This window comes from Magnolia sinica, chromosome 14 (assembly GCF_029962835.1).
Source record: "Magnolia sinica isolate HGM2019 chromosome 14, MsV1, whole genome shotgun sequence".
Lineage (NCBI taxonomy): Eukaryota > Viridiplantae > Streptophyta > Magnoliopsida > Magnoliales > Magnoliaceae > Magnolia > Magnolia sinica.
In genome coordinates, this window is record NC_080586.1 from 8,548,367 (window position 1) to 8,570,349 (window position 21,983).

A 21,983-nucleotide genomic window follows, 5' to 3' on the forward strand; every position below is an offset into this window, starting at 1 on the left:
GAAGACAAGAGGGGCAAACATGATAGGGATTTGGATGCTATGCACTCATCATGTTGTGCCCCACAAATCACAAGTAATCTTATTTTGCAAAAGTTAAATGGCCTGGTCCACGCGTTGGATTCTCTAGGACCAAAATCGGCATCCTCTACCACATCTGTTGGGCCATATATGTATAGTCAGATTTTATCATTTTTCCCATGCGCGAGGCCCACCTGAGTAACGGAAAGTGTGATGGTCAGGATAGGCCTAAAATCGGGTGGCCCACCTGATGAACGGGGTGGATCTCATCCCTCGGGAGAAGAAAAGAAAGAAGAAGCTTTGGTGCGGGTAATTTTCTGGTTGTTTTTAATTGCTTGAGCCACTGTTTGAAGAGCGAGATGACATGTGGGGCCCACCAATGATCAGACCGTTTATCTGTTTCACCCCCACAAAATCTCTCCCTCAATCTCATTCCCCAGTCCAGGACGTCCCCAGTCATGGGGGCGCAGCTTCGATGGATTCCGAGATTCACCAAGGTGGGTAAATTCCTGACTGTGGGCCCACCTTGAGGTACGTGCCTTACATCCACGCCGTCCATACTTTTTTACAGATCATTTTAGTGCATGAAGCAGAAAATAAAGAAGATCCAAATATCAGGTGGACCACACCGGAAGAAATAGTGGTGATTGACCAATGAAAACTTACCGTGGGCCACAAAAGTTTTGGATCAAGGTGATATTTGTGTGATCCATTCATCCGGGACTTTGTGACCTCATCAGCAGGTTTGGATGGTAAATAAATATTCCGGTGGTCGCCAAGATGTTTTTAATGGTGGGTATTCAATCAACACTTTTTCCTATGGCGTGGTCCACCTAAGCCTTGGATCTGCTTCATTTTATTGGATCATGCCCTAAAATGAGCTTTCAATATAGATGGACGCTGTTGATGTAAGGGGCATACATCATGGTCGGATCTACAGTTAGGGAGTTAAAAACTTTTGTGGTCCTCAGAATTTTTAAATCGATGGGCGTCACTCTCCCCACTATTTTCTGTGGTGGGGTCCACTAGAGCTTTGGATCTGACTCTTCTTTATCTCATGCCCTAAAATGATATCTGAAAATGGTTGGACGGTGTGGATACGAAACATACACCATGGTGGGGTCCACATAACCAGGTGACGTCACTTCAGCAGCAAGTCTCACTATTCAACGTGTCAGAAGCTAATCCGCGTCCGGAAAGTTCAGTTCTCTAGGAACAAAGCGGTCGAACTCAACCAATCGCAGAGACACACGTGTCCAATCGGCTGCACGCTTTGAAAGAGGAGTCGTCCCGGGTAGAAGAAGCAGAGTATCTTGCAATCCTTGCGCATATACAACAGTAATTCCGTGTACTCTCTCTCTCTCTCTCTCTCTCTCTTTTGTAGGTTTTTTTTTTTTGGCTTTGAAACCGAGAAAGAGGAATCCTCCCAGAAGAAACAGAGTATCTTGCAATCCTTACGCATATACACCGTTAATTCCGTGTATACCCTCTCTCTCTCTCTCTCTCTCTCTCTCTCTTAGGGTTTTTTTTTTTTTTTTTTGGGCAATTTCAGTTGAATCCCTGCCTTTTACGATAATATTATTTATTTATTTATTTTTCTGACTTCGCAAACTCGATTTTCAATGAGACTCATACCCTCCTATTCGTATACGAGCAATGACTGCCTCTTTCGAAGGGCATTTTCGTTATTTTCCCGCCAATTTAAAAAGTTGGGTTGTTTGATAATATCAATATTTCTAGATTGCATTTGTGTATATTATGATAATTTTATTTATTTATTTATTTATTTATTATTATTATTAGTTTTTCATGTTGTGAAATTTCGAAATTTGAAGGTGGACCTAATCGGATAACAGTGATGCACAATTCTTCCTCGGGGCCCACTTCAAAGCCGAGGGTTGGGTCATCTCAACCATCTGAGGCTTCTTCTTTCAAACGCAAACGAGGAGTCTTCCAGAAAGATTGTAAGTAGGCGTGTAATGGCTTTATAATTATTTTGTTTAGGATGCGTTTGGTTGCAGCGAGTATCATGAAATTCAATGATATTTCGCACCAAATTAGACTGATTAATCATGAAATATCATTATATTTTGTGCAACCAAACGCACCCGTAAGTATGGTTTTTGTATGATTTGTTTATGGAATTCACATATTACAAAGTTGTAAATAGCTTATATAAACTTTGCATATGAGCATTAGTCTGTAAGATAGCCTGGAAACAAATAGAATAACACGATCTACAAGAATGAACTGGTATGTGGAAATGCTGGCTACTCTAGGAAATAGCTCTTGAAAAGGTTGGTCTTCGCACCAAATGTCTACCAAAAAACGAAAGTGGTTCCCCTTTCTGATTGAGAAAGTGACCCCTCTACTAAACAACTACTCAGTAAAAGCTATCGCCTTCCATACATTAGAAGCACGGTAAAGAGAGGAATTTTTTATACTCCACTCACCTGTCTGAGTGCCGTACATGGTAACTAAAAGTTCCCTCCATAATTTTCTCATCTCAGACCCGAACTTCCAGTGCCACTTTCCGAGAATCGCTAAATTCATAAGACCCAAATCCTTTATACCAGCCACCCTCATTTAACGGCTTGCAAACCTCTTCCCATCTACGCAAGTTGAACTTCCGTTTTTCCTCAACCCCCTTCCATGGGAAATATTTTCTCAACTTTTCAAGTTTTTCCAACACCAATTGTAGGCATTTGAAAAGAGATATAAGATGGTATATAAGAAAAAAGCTTCTTTAATAAGCATTAACCGACCTCCTAACGTAAAGTATCAATGCTTCCAACTTGACAACTTGCTTTCAATTCTTTCAATGACTTTATCCCAGTGTTTTAAATAGCAAATAGCGTGTAGCATAGTGTTCACCCCTTTGAAGCACGAGGCATAAGCTACATAGCATATAGTGTAAGCTACATGCTCCTCTTCTAGATTTTTAATCAAGGCTGCACTTGGTTGCACCAATTTCATGATATTCTGCATTAAATTAGCTGATTAATAATGAAATTGATCAAAATTTCATGTATTTGGTGCTTGCAAACGCAACCTAAAGTAATAGGAAAGTGTAATGATTAAGTATAAAGCTAAATCAAGAATAACGAAACTGATTTGATATTGTTACTTATATTATTTTACTAAAAGCATTGAAAAGATAAACTAATTTTTATTAAAAATAGAAAAATGTAATAAATCATTAAAAACATTAGTTGATTTTAATGTTGTAGTGAAAAATAACTTGTAATGTGAGCTATAAAGCATGTAGTGTAGTCTATGTAGCTTGTAGCATTTGCAAATTATCATCTAGCGTAGGCTACATGCGACTTAAGCTATTTTCATGAACTACATAACGTTAAGCTATGCTGCGTAGTATAAGCTACAGACTTAAAACACCGCCCACAAATGCTTTGCCGGCTTTCTTGTACAAAGAGACAACCCAAGACATGAGGAAGGAAAAACCCCTCCTTTGCACCCAAAGACATACGCCAAATGCAATAATTCCTCCCGATCCACATGAACTCACAACAGGACAATATCGTTTGCATATTGAAGATGACTATCAATGTCTCCAAAAGAGAAATGTTGTGAGTTCATGTGGATATTGAAGATGACTAACTTAGACCCCCATGTTGCAAACAGGACAATATCGTTTGCATATTGAAGATGACTAACTTTGACCCCCATATTTGCCACTTTGAAATAAAAAATAACGTCATTTTTCTTTGCTTTATGAAGCACCATATCAAGTGTCTCTCCAACTACAACAAAGAGATATGAAGATAAAGGATCGCTCGACCTGATGCCACGAGTACCCTTGAAGAAACCTTTTGGCGACCTATTGATCAAAATGGAAAAAGATGGAGAGAGAATACAAGATTGTATCTAACCCCTCCATTTAAGGCCACACCCTAGCCTCTCAAGCATATGGTCTAAAAATTCCCAGTCCACATGATCGTAGGCCTTTTTTAAAATCGAGCTTGCAAACTAATCCACTCATCCCGTCCCCATACCTGGAGTTAATGCAATTGTGAGCAATGAGGACACTATCCAGAATTCGCCTACTTGCTACAAAGGCTCACTAGTTTTTTGAAATGATCCGAGACAAAACTCTCTTGAATCTTCATGCGAGAACTTCATCTAGAATTTTGTAAGGGCTCCCAAGTGGACCTATAAGTCAAAATATTTTAGCATTTCCGCCCTTTCAATCTTAGGGATAAGGGTATTAAAAGTCACTCCAAGATCATTTGAGAGGCAACCTCATTCGTCGAACTCTAAGATAAAAGTCCATTAAATTTCTTCAAACTGTCGGGCAGTACTTTTGAAAAAACTTCATCAAATAACCATCAAGCCTGGAGCCTTATCTCCACACATCTAGTCAAGAGCATATTTGACTTTTTCATCTAAAATTGGCTTTCCAAGAGAATTTGCTTCCTCAATTGATAAATGAGGAAATTCTAAGTAATCCAATCGCGGCCTCCTCCATTGATAACTAGTTAGCAAATTTTTATAAAAGCAAATAATGGAATTGCAAGTTTTCCCCTTTTCTGAAGTTTTAGAACCATCCACCACCAAGCTACCAATTTTATTCACTCGAGCTTGAGCGCTACCATATTATGAAAAAAAAATCTCATATTCTTGTTCCCTTCTTTAAGCCACAATGCTCTAGATCTTTGCCACCATCTGATCTCCTCATCTTTTGAATATGTAGCATAGTTTAGGGATAAATCTATTCTTTCATCTCTTTCCTCTACCGACGATTGGCCGGCTTCTTCTTTAATGTTGAACTAATGAATCTTTTTCAAAATGGAATCGAATTCTACCTCTCTAGCTCCTAGAATATCATTCTTCCACAATTTTATTTTATTTTCCTTTAGCAACTTGAGTTTGCAGCTTAATTTAAAACCCTCATATCCATCCACTTTAAAAGAAAACCACCATTCGATATCCAGTTGCTAAAACCCTTTGATGTTTGATCTCCATCAAAACCAATTCAAATCTAAACGGTCTCAAGCCCCAATCTTCATCGGCCACCTCCGAACAATTAGGTGTTGGTCAGAAATAGGTCTCGGCAAACCTCATTGATTAACGAGCGAAAATTTCTCTAGCCAATCTAACGAAACTAGAAATCTATGGAGTTACGGAGGATTCGCTTTAGTTTGATTATTTGTCCAGGTGAATTTAGCACCCCCCAAAGGGAGACCGACTAGATCATGAGAAGTCACCTAGTTCGCAAAACCCTTCATGTTGCGAGTAATGTGGACCCTGTTAGACTTTTCACATGAGAAACATACCACATTAAAGTGGCCTTCAATACATGATGAGGACATCCGAGCACCATACTAGAAGAGGGCTGAGCCAGTCTCCTTATGGCTTGACAACCATTACATGGGGCCCACTTGGCCCAATTCACATTCCTAGCCACATTGGAAAACCTCACATATATGTTTATACCTCTTGAAGACCATACACTGGGAAGATGCATATGGGTTGCATATAGCAGCTTGATGGATGCATCAGACAGTTGGGTCGATTGGACACGATGATCGGACTGTTGGATTTCGACCGTATACCATTATGACGATTGGATCATCATCATCAGATATCTTGATCGTGGACCTCATGGGCCACAAAATAGTTTAGATGTTTTGTTTGATTACATGTTTTGTTATTTTTGGTATATCTCATATTTGCATTGAGAGTAGGGAATTAGGAACAACTTTTAATTTTTAAAGCATCTTCATGTTGAGAATCTTATCTGTGAAAACCTTTTTTTGTAAAAAGCCTTTCTCTGAACTATAAAGGGTTGGATGTCCCCACCCTAGCCATTATGCATGTTATGAATGAAAGAGATTTTTTTTCTTTTGCTTTGAGATTGAGGAAAATAAATAAATAAATCCAGTAATTAGATTGGTGGTGCGAAATCATAGGGAGTGATTCCCTAGTTATCTTTTCTACATTTCTCTCTTCTCAACAAAGTATTATCTTCCTTCTTCTCTTTTCTTTTCTCTTTATCTACTTTCTCCAATCTCTCTATTTTTTTAATCTTTCTTTTGTCTCCCTAGAACCCACATCCATTCGAACCTTAACCCATCCAAATCCCTACCCAACCAAACCCTAATCCACAAACCATAATTCCAAAACCCCCAATTTTTCCAAACCCAAATCCCTAAAATCTGAAAATCCCTTGTCCAAATCATAAATCCCTAATTCTCACAACCTGAAACCCAAATTTGCAATTCGAGAATCCCTAAGTCGTAAAACCGTTAACTCAAAATCTGAAATCCCAACCCCAAACCTCCCAAAACTTGAATTATAATATTCCAATCTTAATTCCTTTAAGCCTAGATACCCCAAACCTATTTCCCATATTTCCTAGCCTTTAAACCGCCCTAACATGTCAAAACTCATACAAGACCATGATTTCCATTGAATTCAGTTTTAACCCTATGCTAGGATGGGGGTTCTATCTCCCATAGTTCCTGGTTAATTAGTAATTTATGCGATTCACATTGTGGGACTGTTATAAGCTTGAATTTGGACATGTCATGAATATGGAATTTCTGAATTTATAGTAAATTAGCTTTATTTTGTCGTTTCATTGCAGTTAATCCGTCTTTTAATTTCATGGCATCATATTAGGTTACATCATTTTGTCTTGCATTAATACACCGCGGGAGGTCCCATCCCTGTCTAACGTCAGTAAACTCTGTCCACAGCTAATCCCTCAGTCTAGGGGAACATGGACCATAAACAACAGAAAAGACCCCTTGGAAACCAAAGATGCGATCTTGAAGAACAATTACACGGAGAAAATGCCTGAAAAACTATCTTCCCTTTTTCATCCTCTGAGTTCCAAGCCACAATTATTCCTCCTGCAGAACCGGAAGCATCTAAAGCAACCCATTTCTTCTTATGGATACCCCAAATAGAATTCAACATACTTCTATCCACTGTCCGAAGTTTCATTTCCTGCAGCAATATGATATTCTTCTTCGATTTCTTGCACAATTTCCTCACTTGGGCCCTTTCAAATTTGCAGCCCAAACTTTTGCATTTCAGGAGAGAATTAACATTGATCACATGCATCTTTGTAATTGATAGAACATTCCAAGCTTATGAGCTCTCTGCAACCCCTGGGAGACTTCCTGACCTTCAGAATCTGAGCTTTGTGAAGCTTTTGAGCCCCTTTACTTTGGACTAATTGGAGAGAATCATAAACGTCTTCCTCTCGAGCCCTGAAAGATAGACCTACCATGCCTCCAACTCTTTCCAAGGCATCCTCGGACCACTATATCTATTCTTCAGTTAGCTTTTGATTCCCAATGAGATCAGCTTGAGATTTAGAACCCATTACTAGATCGGCCTGAGAAATAGCATCAACGTCATCTCTAACCTTTGCAAGTAAGGCTTCACACAAGATTTAACCCATAACACCTCTCTTGCTCCACTCCCTCAAAGTTCCTTGAAAGTGCAAAACCACGAATTCGTTCCTCGCTAATGCCCAACATATTAACTTATGGGATATCCCTTTCGTGATTGCACCAGCTGAGTTGGATTTGGTTATGAAGATTCTTCTATTCCTCACCCGCCATGAGCTCTAGATAATGCCCATATCAGATCATCTTCCACATCCTGAAACGGCCCTTCATTCCAACTGCTAATCACCTTAGGAAGAGAACCACCGACAGTCCGAGCAAGGCCAAATAGGTTGAAAAATGACACCATATGCCCCTCGCAATATTGCAATGGAGAAACAGATAATCAGTGCTCTGTTCATTCTTTGGGCAGATGAAACTCATGTCTGGCAATGTGTATTGACACCGCAAGGATCTTATTCGCGGATGCCAACCAAGCTAAAGTGTGCACTCTGGGCTGAATGGGGGCATGCCATGTGATCTTCATTTGTGAGGCCCACTTTTTGGAGGACTCAGATGTTGTATACACATGAAAGATCGGCACATGTGCCACCGCTGGATGCTAACTTGCCATCCATTGAGGTGTATGCTGCTCATGTTGGTGTGTGCGGGTGGGCGGTGGGTGTTTGCTAAGCACAGTCATGTGGTTGGAAAAAAGCAGCCCAAGCATGCGTTGACTGGGTCACTTGGCTTAGGTGGATTAATTGGTGGATGTTGGTTTGTTTTTGCAGAATGAGTAACTGTGCTTAGCATTCCTCTTTTGAATAATGCTTGTGTTGCGTGCAGCGTCACTACTGGTCTATTACAACCATACAGATTATATATCATTAAGTTTTGGATGGTTCAAACCTTTTTCTTTTTTGCACAATCTTGAGTTGTCAGTGCATCATTTGCACATTCATTGCTATTCTCATCACTCAAATCTCCTCTATCTGCATGATCGCTTCATTATTGTTGTTGTCTCTCTTCTTCATACGCCTTCTTATCTGTGTCCATTGAACCAACTTTTCCTATTTAATGCTGCTGTTCTTGGTATTTTTCAACTTATAAATGCCCCATGCATCACCAACAGCTGGCCAGGTTTGGTCAAGCATCGGCTCTATATATTGGAGATGGTTCATTGACAGGTTCAGCCCCTGAGAGAATCGGACTCCAAAATGAATTTTAAAACCTTGGGAGGAACCCAACCAGGTTAGTTTTGAAATGGGCACCAACTACTGTATTGCTCATACAGTTCTAGCTGAACCCCAACCATGTCGGAATGTTGTTATGTTGTAGGTGGGGAAGCTAATGGTACTTCGAATACCTTAAGTTAAAGGTGCCACAGGATCTGCTGTTGATATTAAGGAAATGTTCCCTTGGCTAAGTTTACTTTGATATTTCTTTCTCCAATTCATCAAAGCTTGTTGTCATCCATTGAAGGAAATAATAATAATAATAATTGTAACAAGTTATACAAGCAGAACTGCTCTTGGTTTATACTCTAATTGGACTGTTAATTACTGAATTGCGATATTGTGTTGGGTTCAATATGAAATCATGGTGCTATGTGAACATGGTTTCAAGATTGTAGGTGCGAATCTTCTTGTTGGGACATTATCTTTTGAGAACATTGATAGTTGGTTTATGGCAACTAACATATTATTGCTGTTGATGCTACAGTGCAGCACATGATGTATGGATTTGGAGATGATCCCAATGTAAGTATGAGGCTCTATCACCATTCATATCTTTTGTTACCATGCAATTATTGACAGTTTAGAGTCCTTTTGAAAAAGTCTCCCTTTCTTCATTGACAATTGCCCATTATATAGGTAGATTACAAGCTATTTAGGGAAGAAATACAAGCTGATCTTCAGCCCCTACCATATATACATCTATCTAAATATACTGTACAGCTAATATATCCTAATTAAGGAAGGAATAAATCTGTATAACTGTCATATCAGTCAAAGCTGTAGATATTAGCTGTAAATCTGCTATTAGCTGTAAATCTGCTGTAGATATTAGCTGTAAATCTGCTGTAAATCTGTAAATCTGCAAAGCTGTAAATCTGTAAATCTGTAAAGCTGTAAATCTGCTGTGTAGATTGATATTTCCTTTGACATCCCCCCTCAAATTGATGCTGGTAAATCGACAAGCATCAATTTGCTAACGGTATGAACAGCATAAGAGATGTCTGGTCGGGTAATGGTTAGATAGATAAGACTACCAACCAATTTCCGATAGGTAGTAGGATCCTCAAGAAGCTCCCCTTCGTCACGTCGATATTTCACATTAAGTTCCATGGGAGTGTCAACCGAAGTAGCGTTGGTGAGACCGGCTAGCTGAACCAGATCTTGACTATACTTGTGCTGATGCAAGAGGAGACCGTGCGGCTGATGATGCACCTCTAAACCCAAGAAATAGGTGAGCTGGCCAAGATCTTTCATGTGAAATGTAGAATTCAACAAAGTCTGAACCGCAGAGATTGCCTCCAAGTCAGAGCCAGTGATGACGATATCGTCCACATAAACAAGGAGGACGACGATACCTGTGGATGTCCTTTGTAGAAAAAGAGAGGAGTCATACTGACTTTGAGTGAAAGAAAAACTAAGCAAAGTAGATCGAAACTTCTCAAACCATACTCTTGGTGCCTGCTTCAAGCCATACAAAGAACGTTTCAGTTTGCAAACATCAATAGGTGAGGAAGTGGGCATACCAGAGGGAAGTTTCAAGTAAACGTCTTCCTTGAGATCACCGTGGAGAAATGCGTTCTTAACATCCATTTGATGTAAGGGCCATGATTGGGATGCAGCAAGAGCGAGTATAGTTCGGACAGTGGTCATTTTGGCGACCGGTGCAAAGGTCTCATCATAGTCGAGACCATATTCTTGTTTGTTGCCAAGTGCCACTAACCGAGCTTTGTAACGATCTATGGACCCATCGGAATTAAGCTTGATAGAAAACACGAACTTACTGCCAAGGGGTTTCACGGAGGAGGGACATGGAACAACATCCCATGTTTGGTTTTCTTCAAGTGCGAGAAGTTCGGTTTCAATTGCTTTTCGCCAACACTCATGCTCCATTGCCTGTTTATAAGATGAAGGAAGAGAAATAGATGACAAAGTGGCTGTGAAGGATGAAGGAGAAGAGAAACCAAACCTATCTGGGGGTCTACGAACCCGAGTACTGAGTCGGAGAGAGGGAGGTGCAGGTGCTGAAACAGGAGCAGCAGTCGGGGAAGAAGCTTGAGGGGGCTTAGGAGGTGCCGAAGGTTGGTGGGAAGTGGCGGTGGAGCGTCGTCGATATACTAGGAGAGGTTTAGAAGGGACTGGATCTGCAAGAGAGTTAGGAAACATAGACAAAATAGAAAATGAAGGAGAAACATGATCCTGATGGGTAGAAAAGAAATATTGATTTTCGAAAAAAATCACATTTCTAGAAGCTCGAATGCGACACAGATTTGGATCATAGCAAAGAAAACCTTTCTGCTGTACTGAATATCCTAGAAAAGCACATTTAATTGACTGAGCCGTAAGTTTTGTGCGTTCATGTGCAGGAAGATGAACATAACAGACACAACCAAAGGTACGAAGGTTAGAATAAGTTGGAGGGTGACCAAATAACCTGGTGAAAGGTGAGTCATGGTTCAATGTGGGAGAAGGCAATCTGTTAATGAGATGGACAGCAGTGGAAAGAGCTTCACACCAAAATCGAGAGGGCGTGGAAGATTCTAACAGAAGAGTGCGAACCACATCAAGAAGGTGACGGTTCTTCCTTTCAGCCACTCCATTTTGTTGAGGTGTCGAAGGGCAAGACCGTTGAGAGATGATGCCATGATTCTGTAGGAAGTCCTGAAACAAATGAGACATATACTCACCCCCATTGTCAGAACGAAGGATTTTGACATGGGCCGAAAATTGTGTCTGAATATATGCATGAAAAATCTTAAAAACAGAAAATACTTCGTCTTTGGAATGAAGGAAATAAATCCATGTGAAACGACTATAGTCGTCAATAAAAGTGACAAAGTATTTGTAATTAGCATGCGAAGTGACTGGTGCCATACCCCACACATCACTATGTATCAGATCGAAAGGTTTGACAACATGCGGTGTGTGAAAAGGAAAGGGTAGAGTTTTACTTTTGCCAAGTCTGCAAGAATTGCAATCAAACTGAACAACACTAAGAGATGGTGTTTCATTATTCCCAAGAAAACCAGATTTCAATAAAGCATGAAGTACATTAGAGTTTGGATGTCCGAGACGTTTATGCCACGCTCGGTAATCAACACGAGCAGAATTACAAGCGACAAAAGGCAAAGAAAAAGAAGACAAAGGAAATTGAAGAGGAAAAAGACGTCCCACTTTAGGCCCCCTCGCGATCATCCGCCCTGACTGTTGATCCTGCACAACACAACCAGATTTAGAAAACTCTACTTGACAATCATTATCAACTAACTGACCGACAGACACAAGATTGGTGGTAAGATCGGGAGATACGAAGACATCAGTGAGAGAGGAGGAAACATCACCAGTGGCTGTGATAGGTAAATGATTGCCATCAGCAGTATGAATTTTGAGATTTCCAAAATATTTGTTTACATTGGTAAGAGAAGCAGCATTGTTTGTCATATGATGGGAAGCCCCGGAATCAAAGTACCAAGGAGATGATGTAGTGAAGGGTTTACCTGAGAGTCCTAAAGCTGAAAATGCAGAAATGATCATTTGTTGAATCATGTCAGGGGTCACGGGTTGGACTGAAACGGGAGCAGGAGCAGGAGCACTTTGTGTTGTATTCACCAAACTACCCGCACTAGAAGAGCCAACTGAGACAGTATATGCTGTCTCCGATTTCTTGGGGGGTCGAGTTGGGCGTTCCTTGATGATATGGCCATCCTTTTTGCAATAGTTGCAGAATTTTCGGGGACAGTTTGCAGCATAATGACCAAATCCCTTGCAACAGAAGCACTGAACAGTGCTCATATCCCTGCTTCGTGGCTTGCCTTGTGCTGCATAGGCTACAGGAACAGATGTAGATCGTCGTTGTTCCATGGTGGTTTGAGTGAGAAGGCGCTGTTCCTCGCGAAGAAGATCATTTAGGCATGTATCCAAGGAGGGGACAGATTCTCGGTTCATAAGATTGGATCTGGTGCCTTCAAATTCAGACCTTAGTTTCATTAGAAATTGATCCCTCTGAGTAGTTTCATGGACAGATTGAACAGAACTAAGACCTTCGGATGGTAAGTCAGCATAAACTATATCAGTGTATTCAGCCCAAAGATTAGTGAATCTAGAGTAAAAATCAGAGATAGAAAGACTATCCTGTTGGAGAGTGGCCAATTCATGTTCAAGCTGGAAACGACGAGCAGTGTTTTGTTGACTGTAGACCTTCTTCAGGTATGTCCACATCTGAGCTGCAATCTGAGAAGATCGAAGGTTCAAGATGATGTTGGGTTCAACGGATCCCAAAATCCATGCCATAACTTGTGCGTCCTTGACTTCCCACTTGGCGTGTCGGTCTTTGTCTTTGTCTTTGTCAGGAGCTAGGTTACTGCCATCAACATGTCCCCACAGCTCCTTACCTTCGACGAAAATCCTGAAATGAAACGCCCAAGCAGAGTAGTTCTTGCCATTGAAACGAATCAAAGAAACATCAGACTTATCGGAAGACATGAGGTCAACAGAACTAGAACAAGAATAACCGAGACTAAGAAACTTGAGAGCACGAGACAAATGAAAATTTAGAGCTATAGCTCTGATACCATGACAGTTTAGAGTCCTTTTGAAAAAGTCTGCCTTTCTTCATTGATAATTGCCCATTATATAGGTAGATTACAAGCTATTTAGGGAAGAAATACAAGCTGATCTTCAGCCCCTACCATATATACATCTATCTAAATATACTGTACAGCTAATATATCCTAATTAAGGAAGGAATAAATCTGTATAACTGTCATATCAGTCAAAGCTGTAGATATTATCTGTAAATCTGCTATTAGCTGTAAATCTGCTGTAGATATTAGCTGTAAATCTGCTGTAAATCTGTAAATCTGCAAAGCTGTAAATCTGTAAATCTGTAAAGCTGTAAATCTGCTGTGTAGATTGATATTTCCTTTGACAATTATTATTGTCTGATCATAGTAAGAGAACTGATATTACACCCTTCCTTTTACATGCACCCTTCTTTCTATTTTTTGTATTAGATAGTGCACATTGTTACAATTCTAATACTGAAGAAGTATGCATTAAAGCCATAAGGTGTCTATTGTTTGTTAACAGTCATTTTCAGGTTAACAATTATTTATGAGTCATGCCAATTGGATAAGACTCGTTGCACCTGTAGTTTAACTTACACATGAATCCTCATGGTGACATGCTTAAGATGCCCTCATCAGGGGGGGCTGAATTTATGGGCCATGCCCTGAAAAAAGCTAACCTGAATTGTTCAATCGGAAAAGACCCAAAATTGGTATTGTTTTTCCCTAAAGTTGAGAAGTTAGAATTGACCAAGCGGCCTGATTCTTGGGTGGTTGGGCCATCTTCCTTATACGGAGGGCCCCACTGGATGAGCCTCCAAATCTTGTACATGCCTGCCATGTGTCCATATGGTTACTTGTGCGATAACATATGCAGTAGTCATTTGTGAGTTGTATTTTCCATCATGAACATAACAATTGGAAGCAGAATGAATCCACTTCATCAATTTTGGCTAGAAGATCGGGTAATGGATATTTGGTGTCTGAAAATATACAATGTCTGTGATGTTACCTTTAGTTTTACTCAAAATTGAAGGATTCTTGGTAATCGAATCTGGTGTATGCCTTGGTTGTTTAGTTGGCTTGATATTAATTCTAATAATTCACTCACAATCCTGTGTTGCTTTTGCAGCCTCTGCCAGAAACTGCTGCACTTGTTGAGGACATTGTTGTCGAGTATATTACAGATTTGGTAACTCCTTTACTTCTTTTCTGCATGCTTTATGAACAACTAAGACTTTGTGTAGCTCATATGCGTAACCCGTGAGATTCTCATGTAGTAGCTAGCTTACATATTTACCAACTTTTTGTTAGCAAAGTTAATAAAGATGAAATTTTTGTTAAGTTTCAGTATATATGAGATTTATTAAATTGACTGTTGGCTATGATTTAGCATACTTTATTGAGTAAAATATGTGACATGTTTGTACATGCATATGATAGATACAAATACCATGCTTTAAAAAACACACCCTGACATATTCAGGGACATAGCAATATGTATGGGCATTTCATTCTGTTCTTCCTTTAGAAGCCATCAGGATAAAGATGGCCAGCACACAGCTCTACTTCTTCTTCTTTTTTTTTGCTTCAATCGGTTACTTCCAGAACAATTCAAAACATAGAAAAATTCAATACGGTCTTTAGTGAAGCACCATTTGCATTTTATAATGGCAGTTCCAATGTGATTGGAATCAGGAGACGACTTGTATGCACAAGTTTAATGTGCTTGAGAAATGCCAGTTCAGGTTACCAGAACCCAAGTGTGTGTTAGGCTAGTGTATACATGCATGTTTTATCTGGGGCACCCTAATGCTTTAGGGTGCTTTGAATTTCTTTATGAAATTCAATGAAATTGTCAATGTAAAGTATAGCTTCATTAATTCGTCTTGTTTGCTGTTAAGTGTACTTGTTTATTTATTTGATAGTTATAGAATGATCCTACTGAGGTCAACCTCCCAATGTAATTCTTGACTGTCTTTATTGATTTGAAAGGCCAGCTCAGTTTAGTGCTTTTCATTATTTTTAATTATTTTTATAGCCTTTCTTTTGCTGTGTGACTTTCCAAAGGTGCATAAAGCCCAAGACATTGCAACGAAAAGGGGGAAGCTTCTGACAGAGGATTTCCTATTTCTAATTCGTAAGGTACTTCATAAAGTTTTATAGCATCATTATTTGTTTACAGGCCCTTTTCCACTTTTCTGATACTTGGACAGCTGATCGTTCAAATGTGTTATTGTATAATTTTCACTTGATGATGCATCTTTGTTTCCACGGCTATGCAATGGAATCATGTATGAAATTCATAAAATACTTCTTGCATATTTCAATCATAGATTTGCTCCGTTTTTTTTCCATGTGAGAACTATGTTTCTAGTTAGGCAGTAATCTTAAGACTCCTTTGTTTTAGGATTTGGTTGTTGAAAGAATGGAAAAGAAGCTACTGGTGTGGAGAGAAATACCTCTCCTTTGGTGGTAGGACTGCCTCTTTAATCCACTATGGCTAACCTCCCAGTATGTTTTCTTTCCCTCTTTCAAGTTGCCAGTGTTGGTGGCTAGGCAGATTGATCGCATTGAAAGGAATTTCTGTTGGGAATGTGGGGATCACAAATTCCATCCAATAAACTGGAAGGATGGTAAAACCAAAGAAGGGAGGGGGACACAAATTGGGTAGAATGCATGAAAGAAATTGGCCACTCAGCAAATGGTGGTGGTGTTTTGGGGAGGAGCCAAATGCATTATGGAAGGTCATTGGAAAAAAAAAAAAAAGGTATAGCTTTTTAGAGAGGGGATGGTTCTTTGGGATGGCCTCTAGAGGGGAGGGTCAGATTTTCGGAAATCATGAGATGATGGGTATGGATATTGCATGCGAGGTGGGTGGTCTCATGAGTAGTGGTCTCTGGTTCTAGCTTTGATTGGATCGGGACAAATTGCATTTTCAGGAAGGTCTATCGGTTGGAGAGTCAAACCTTGCCTCTTCACTTCCTTCTCTCTAACTCTATATCCATGAGAAAAGGGGCTAGGGTAAAGGGTTGTCATATGTACTATCAGGGGCAGTATTTTTTAGAACTCTTCTTCTTCTTTCTTTTTTTTCGTTTAACATTTTGTTTTGATGGAATCTAATGGATGAGGTCTTATGTTTCAAAGAGCTGATGGTCATGCTAAAGGAGGTATCTGTTGATATGAATGAGAGTCCCATGATTTGGAAGGGCACATTGAATGATAACTTAAAGTCTTCCAGGTGCAAAGGTGTTAGGAAATTGCTCTGAGAGTGGAGTCTTTTGCTTGGGAGGAAGAATAAACTATCAATCTTATTTTCATTTTTTCGAAGTTGGAAAAGGAAGTGTGGAAGAACTTTGATTGCTTTGGGATAAGTTGGGCTGTATATGGCTCGTTGAGTTAATAGAAGATCGGTCAGATGGATTCTTTGCAATTGGAGGTACCATAATTTGGAGAATGATTGCTAATCCTATAACATCGGATTTGTGGGGGAAAACAGTCACAGGATTTTCTCAAACAATTTTTCTTTGGGGGAAGTTGTTAAAAGTAGTTTTCAAAGTGTCATATGTATTGGCGGCATTCCCAGATCAGCAACAGGTCAATATATCAAGATATTTTCGATATTTGCACAATGTTTGATATTTTGCTGAACATGATTATTTTTGGGTGATATTTGCAATAGTTCGACTGTAACCAGTGTGGAGGTTTTTAAGAGGGCCAAATTTCTTGTGAAAGAGTGGGTTAGTCGTATTTTCGCCTCTAGCGATAGGGAGTGGCTAGAAGAGGCTGGGTGGTGGTTGTAAGTTTGTCACCTGTTGGTGTTCTTTTAATAAAAGTTGTTTTTATCTTTGTTTAAAAAAAAAAAGGAAAAAATTTGAGGTGGGGGTGTCGGGGCGGCAATGCCTTTTATTTTTTTAATATGATGTTTATGGTTCCAAGTTATGGCCAGGGGTGTTGGGGCGGCAATGCTTATTTTTTTAATATGATGTTTATGGTTCCAAGTTATGGCCGTTGATAGTGTAGTGGAATGGCGGAACAGGATTCATGTAGCCGACCCCAATTATCTGTGGTAAGGCTTAGATAATGATGACCGAGTTCTGAGTGTTTGATCATGTGTATACGAACTTTTCCTGAAGTTTCACTGAAAAGTTCAACAGTTCTCCTAAAGTTTCCTCAATATATATATATATATATATATATATTACACACGCACACACCCCCACACACTCATGCCTTAGTGGGATTTCACCACCTATGGATACTTGAACCCTTGACCGGGTGTCGAAACTCCCGAGAGTCTACCACCGGGGCAAGAGTAAGGATCCCGACATGATATTTCTCTCATACTGCAATGCATTACATGATACATCTGATATTTCCTGACATCTCCCACTTCCATATCCTAAATGTGTGATACATATTGTGATGCCAGTATTTCAAACACTAGTGAAAAGAAGGATTATTTCCTCTGTTCTTGGGGCTTCTGTGAGACCAGAGTTTAAAGGGGCATCTAGGAATGAATTTCTCCAATATTGGGAAGTGGCTATTAGCTTCAGGGTAAAGGATTTAAAAGGCCAAGGCTTCTTGGCTTCCTCCTCCAACTGGCTTAAACTCAAGCTCGATGGTTGCTTCATTGGAACATGGGTCTATCCAGGGTTGGAGGCATCGTGAGAAATGACAAGGGTGGTGCTGTTTTGTCCTTCTCTTGGTCGTGCGGCATGTTCAGTTCCAAAGAAGAGGGTTCTAGCTGTATGTGAAGGATTGTAAATTTTTGCTTTCTTTTTCCAGGGCTTGGTGGTTGAAGATGACTCTCATAATATTAAATGAATCTTCTCTTTGGAACCAGTACTGTGAAAATTAGCTTTAGTTATCTCTTATATTAGAACTCTAGCTAAAAAGACAACTCGTGAATCACAGCCCCAATTTGCCAATGAATCAGCCACGCTGTTGGCCTCTCTAAATGCTCGATGAAAAGTTGCCCTAATTGCTAGCTCTTGATTTTCATGTAAACAACACAGGCTCTCTCATTTTTGGATCCTTGGTGCCTTCAGTTCTCTTCCGCCATTTTATTTCCCTTCAATAAGTTCATCATTATGATATATTCCACTAACCTGGCATTCAAAAGCTATGAGGTCTTTATATTTATCTATTTCAATTGATCTGCGTTTTTTTTTTTTTTTTTTCGTTGTTATTTACTCCCTTGCTGCCACCTTCCAACCTGCCATACCAGGAGAGCTTTTCTTCCATTGTTAATACCGTAAGCAATATATTCCAGCATGAGAATTGCTAGGGATATTTGCATGGAGAAGTTTGAGAATCCACTTCGCTTGCACATGTGCAAGTGTTGCAACTGTATGCAAGACTCAGGCTGTTCATCAGGGCTTGTAGGTGGCACGTCCATGTTGCATGTAGCTTGTGCCTGAGCTCATTAACCTGTCCATTGTTGTTGTACGTGTGGCCTGCCTAATGAGCAGGCTGGGGCTGAGTTTTGGCCAAGGCATGTTTATAGTGCAGCCCGCCTGATGAGTGGACTGATCTTACATGCACCACATTGTTCCATGAGGAGATCATTCGGTGAATATCCATGAGAAAGCCTGCCAACAAAAAATCTAGCCCTGAGATGTATGCCATTTTTAATTGCTTTTGCTGACTATTGATTCAAACTGGTCCAGGACATGCCGAAGCTCAACCGATGTACGGAACTGCTGTCCATGAATGAAGAGCTTAAACAAGCAAGGAAGGCTTTTGAAGTAGATGAGGAGAAGCTAGCATCCACTGATTGAAATGGGAGAATCTATGCTTCCCTTGGGTACCATAGGTATTAACATGTCTGCTAACGGCATGGCTTTTCTCAGTGAAGACGACCCATCATTTGCCTGGTTCAAAGAAAATAACGATGGGAAGAAAAGGTAGCATCCTCTTATCAAGTAGATTCTTGTTACAGTGCTGGGAAGAGAAGTACAACACACAATGAGAATCTTTTTAATTATGGCTGCCGATCTTGTGTCTTGTTGTTTGATAGGACAGGAATCCTATTACTTATGTTTCCAGTTCAAAGGTATTTTACTGTTTTGAATAACTGATGTTTACAGATATCGTTGGACAGATCCTACAACCACGATGTTGAATTTTACAAACAGACAACAGGTGAAGCTTAACCATGGCAATTGCCACCTGAGGTTTTAAATTAGATAAAATGTACAACTATTGGCTAGTGAAACGCCATTTTTTGTTCAGCCGGAAACCCGTACATGCAGGCCCCACATTTCTGTTATCATGACTGTTCATCTGGTATCCAGCCTCAATTTTTTTATTTTTTTTATTTTTAAAAAAACCTGGTATCCAGCTATATATGCTGTCATGCCAAAAGGTTCTCCCTTATTAGTACAAGTGTGTTTCTTCTTGTTGAATGGTCCTCAGCTATTTAGAGACCATCAAATGGACAGCTACAATAGTTGAGTGGAGAAGATTACTGCAACATGGTCCATTCATAATCTCCTACCATATGAGTGATCTGGATAACCGAAGGTGGGCTCCACCAGTACAGTTTCTGGGCTGAAATGAAGCACACTTTGTTCAGGGAAGCATCATGGTGCATTGGAGTGTCGCCCCAAATGAGGACATTCAAGCGGGCAGAATCTAGCAAACCATCCAACATATTCCATCAGTATTTTTGTTTTTCAAATGATGAATTTTCTGCCTAAATAGGCAAAAGAAAGAGAAAATTACCAACTTACCAGGAGGCAGAAATCTATAATAGACCTACGTTTTACAGTAGTTTCTGGTGCATAAGCTTGTAAATTCATCCAATAAACACTAGGTTGTTGATCTAGGTTGTCCATGGGGGAGCCTCTGATTGTTAGAATGGGTCTGTTGAAATGGCATCGTCTCTCTGTTCTGCTTTATTGTGGCAATAGCGCCTCTCGTTTGCGAAGGTGGCATGCATGCAAGATCCAGATTATTCATCAGTGGGCCACACAGTGACTGTTTCCTACTGAAAAATCAAGCAGTCCACTCATCATGTATGCCAGACATGTTCAATACAATGTACGGTTAGTAATGCAATTTGTCCACCCTCCACCCAGGTCCAGTTTCTGCCGCTTATCATCCATTTGCAATGCCCGAGGCCTCGTGGATCTTTCTTCATCTCTGATTCCCTTTGTCAATGTACATTTCTCTTTTCATTTCACATTGTAGATTATTGATGTCAATATCCACTCTCCATCAGTCTGTTTAGCAGTACCTTGCATCCAAATACTCCATTAACAAGCCACCCGATCATATGATTTGATCACGCTTTGTCCCGGTGCCTTCCAGACACTCTTTTCTCTCATCTGCACCCTGACCTTCTCAACATCATCCCATCTACCTGCTTCGGCATAAATGTTGGATAACAAGACATAATTACCAGAATTCCAAGGCTCGAGATCCACAAGCTCCTTAGCCGCATATTCTGCAACTTCTAGATCACCATGAATTCTGCAAGCACTTAGCAAAGCACCCCAGATAGCAGCATTTGGCCTCATGGGCATGCTTCTAACCAACTCGTAAGCCTCCTTGATATGCCCGTAACGTGCAAGAAGATCGACCATACATCCGTAATGCTCGAGTTTCGGCTCAATCTGGTGCTCTATGATCATCAAATCAAACAAATCTCGACCCCTTTGCACCAATCCTGCATGCGTACAACACCCTAGAACCCCTATAAAAGTTGACTCATTCGGCCCCACACCCTCTATCTTCATCTTCTCAAACATATCGATACCAAGGTTGCCGTGCCCGTTAAAAGCCATCCCAGAAATTATGGCATTCCAAGAAACCACATTTCTTTGAGGCATCTCATTGAAAAAATCTTGGGCACTTGTCAGATCTCCACACTTACAGTACATATCAACCAGTGAATTCCCCACAGAGACTCTCTCCTTCAGAAACCCTTCCCTGTCGGCATAAGAATGGATCCATCTACCAACATCCAAAGCTCCCAATCGAGCGCAAACTGGCAACATTGTCACCAATGTCGCATCGTCGGGCTTAAAACCTGCATCCAACATCTCCCGAAAAAGCTCCAGAGCATCACCATCCCGGCCTGCTTGAGCAAACCCTGCAATCATAGAATTCCAAGAAACAATACTCCGTTCACTCATTTCCTGAAAGAGACGAATGCCACTTTCAACGTCCCCTGTCTTGCAAAACCCACGAATCATGAGATTCCAAACCACCACCTCTCTTCTCGGCGTTTCTTCAAACAGGCACTGTGCATCATCCATCTTCCCACAACTTGTGTACAGTTCAACGAGTCCGATTCGAACAGAGCTATGCGTTTCAAACCCAGAAGTGAGGGTCTCAGCATGGACTCCACGGCCGAGACCAAGGTCAGAAATATCTGAACAGGATTTAAGCAAGGGAGCGAAGGTAAATTGGTCAGGCCAGATACCACGGTTCTTCATGAGAGAATATAGACGGACAGATTCTTTGGGAGGCCCACAGACAGAGTATCCCTTGATCATGGAATTAAAGAGGAGGATATTCGGGTTTTGGGTTTGGAGGAAGAGGAGGTGGGCATATGGCATTTTGCAGAGGGAGGCGCAGACAGAGATAAAGTGGGCGAGGAGGAGGTTGGATTTGTGGAGATTCTGGCGTAGGAAGTGGCCATGGATTTGGGTGAGGTGGACCGGGGTGCTGTGGCCATGGAGGAGGCGGAGTATCCGGCGCTCCGCTTCCCGGACGCCGCTACTGCGACTCATGAGAGAGAGAGAGAGAGAGAGAGAGAGAGAGAGAGAGAGAACTGGAATTTGAGATGCTGGGAG

General features: G+C 40.6%; 2 protein-coding genes and 1 long non-coding RNA gene across 6 annotated transcripts; 1 reads left to right on the top strand and 2 right to left on the bottom strand.

Moving 5' to 3' along the window:
• The first annotated feature begins 1,192 nt into the window (after positions 1–1,192).
• LOC131224836 (transcription initiation factor TFIID subunit 13) lies at positions 1,193–19,412 on the top strand. 4 transcript variants are annotated; one of them, XM_058220251.1, is made up of 7 exons: positions 1,193–1,366; positions 1,854–1,982; positions 9,099–9,136; positions 14,309–14,368; positions 15,247–15,321; positions 15,587–15,690; positions 18,849–19,412. In XM_058220251.1, the coding sequence occupies exons 2-6, from the start codon at positions 1,877–1,879 to the stop codon at positions 15,653–15,655; spliced, it is 348 nt and encodes a 115-aa protein (XP_058076234.1). In that variant the 5' UTR covers positions 1,193–1,366; positions 1,854–1,876; the 3' UTR covers positions 15,656–15,690; positions 18,849–19,412. The 4 variants fall into 4 exon arrangements, with proteins under 4 accessions (XP_058076234.1, XP_058076232.1, XP_058076231.1 ...); XM_058220249.1 differs by lacking the exon at positions 15,587–15,690 and having other exon boundaries at positions 1,199–1,356; XM_058220248.1 differs by lacking the exon at positions 15,587–15,690 and having other exon boundaries at positions 1,201–1,366.
• LOC131224837 (uncharacterized) lies at positions 17,146–17,395 on the bottom strand. The gene is made up of 2 exons (XR_009161192.1): positions 17,302–17,395; positions 17,146–17,251 (listed from the first exon to the last, which is right to left on the bottom strand). It is a non-coding gene; the product is annotated as an uncharacterized LOC131224837 (long non-coding RNA).
• Positions 19,413–19,816: 404 nt separating the features above from the next.
• Positions 19,817–21,983, bottom strand: LOC131224838 (pentatricopeptide repeat-containing protein At1g09190). The gene has a single exon (XM_058220252.1). It carries the CDS (start codon positions 21,918–21,920, stop codon positions 20,439–20,441), a length of 1,482 nt encoding a protein of 493 aa, XP_058076235.1. The 5' UTR covers positions 21,921–21,983; the 3' UTR covers positions 19,817–20,438.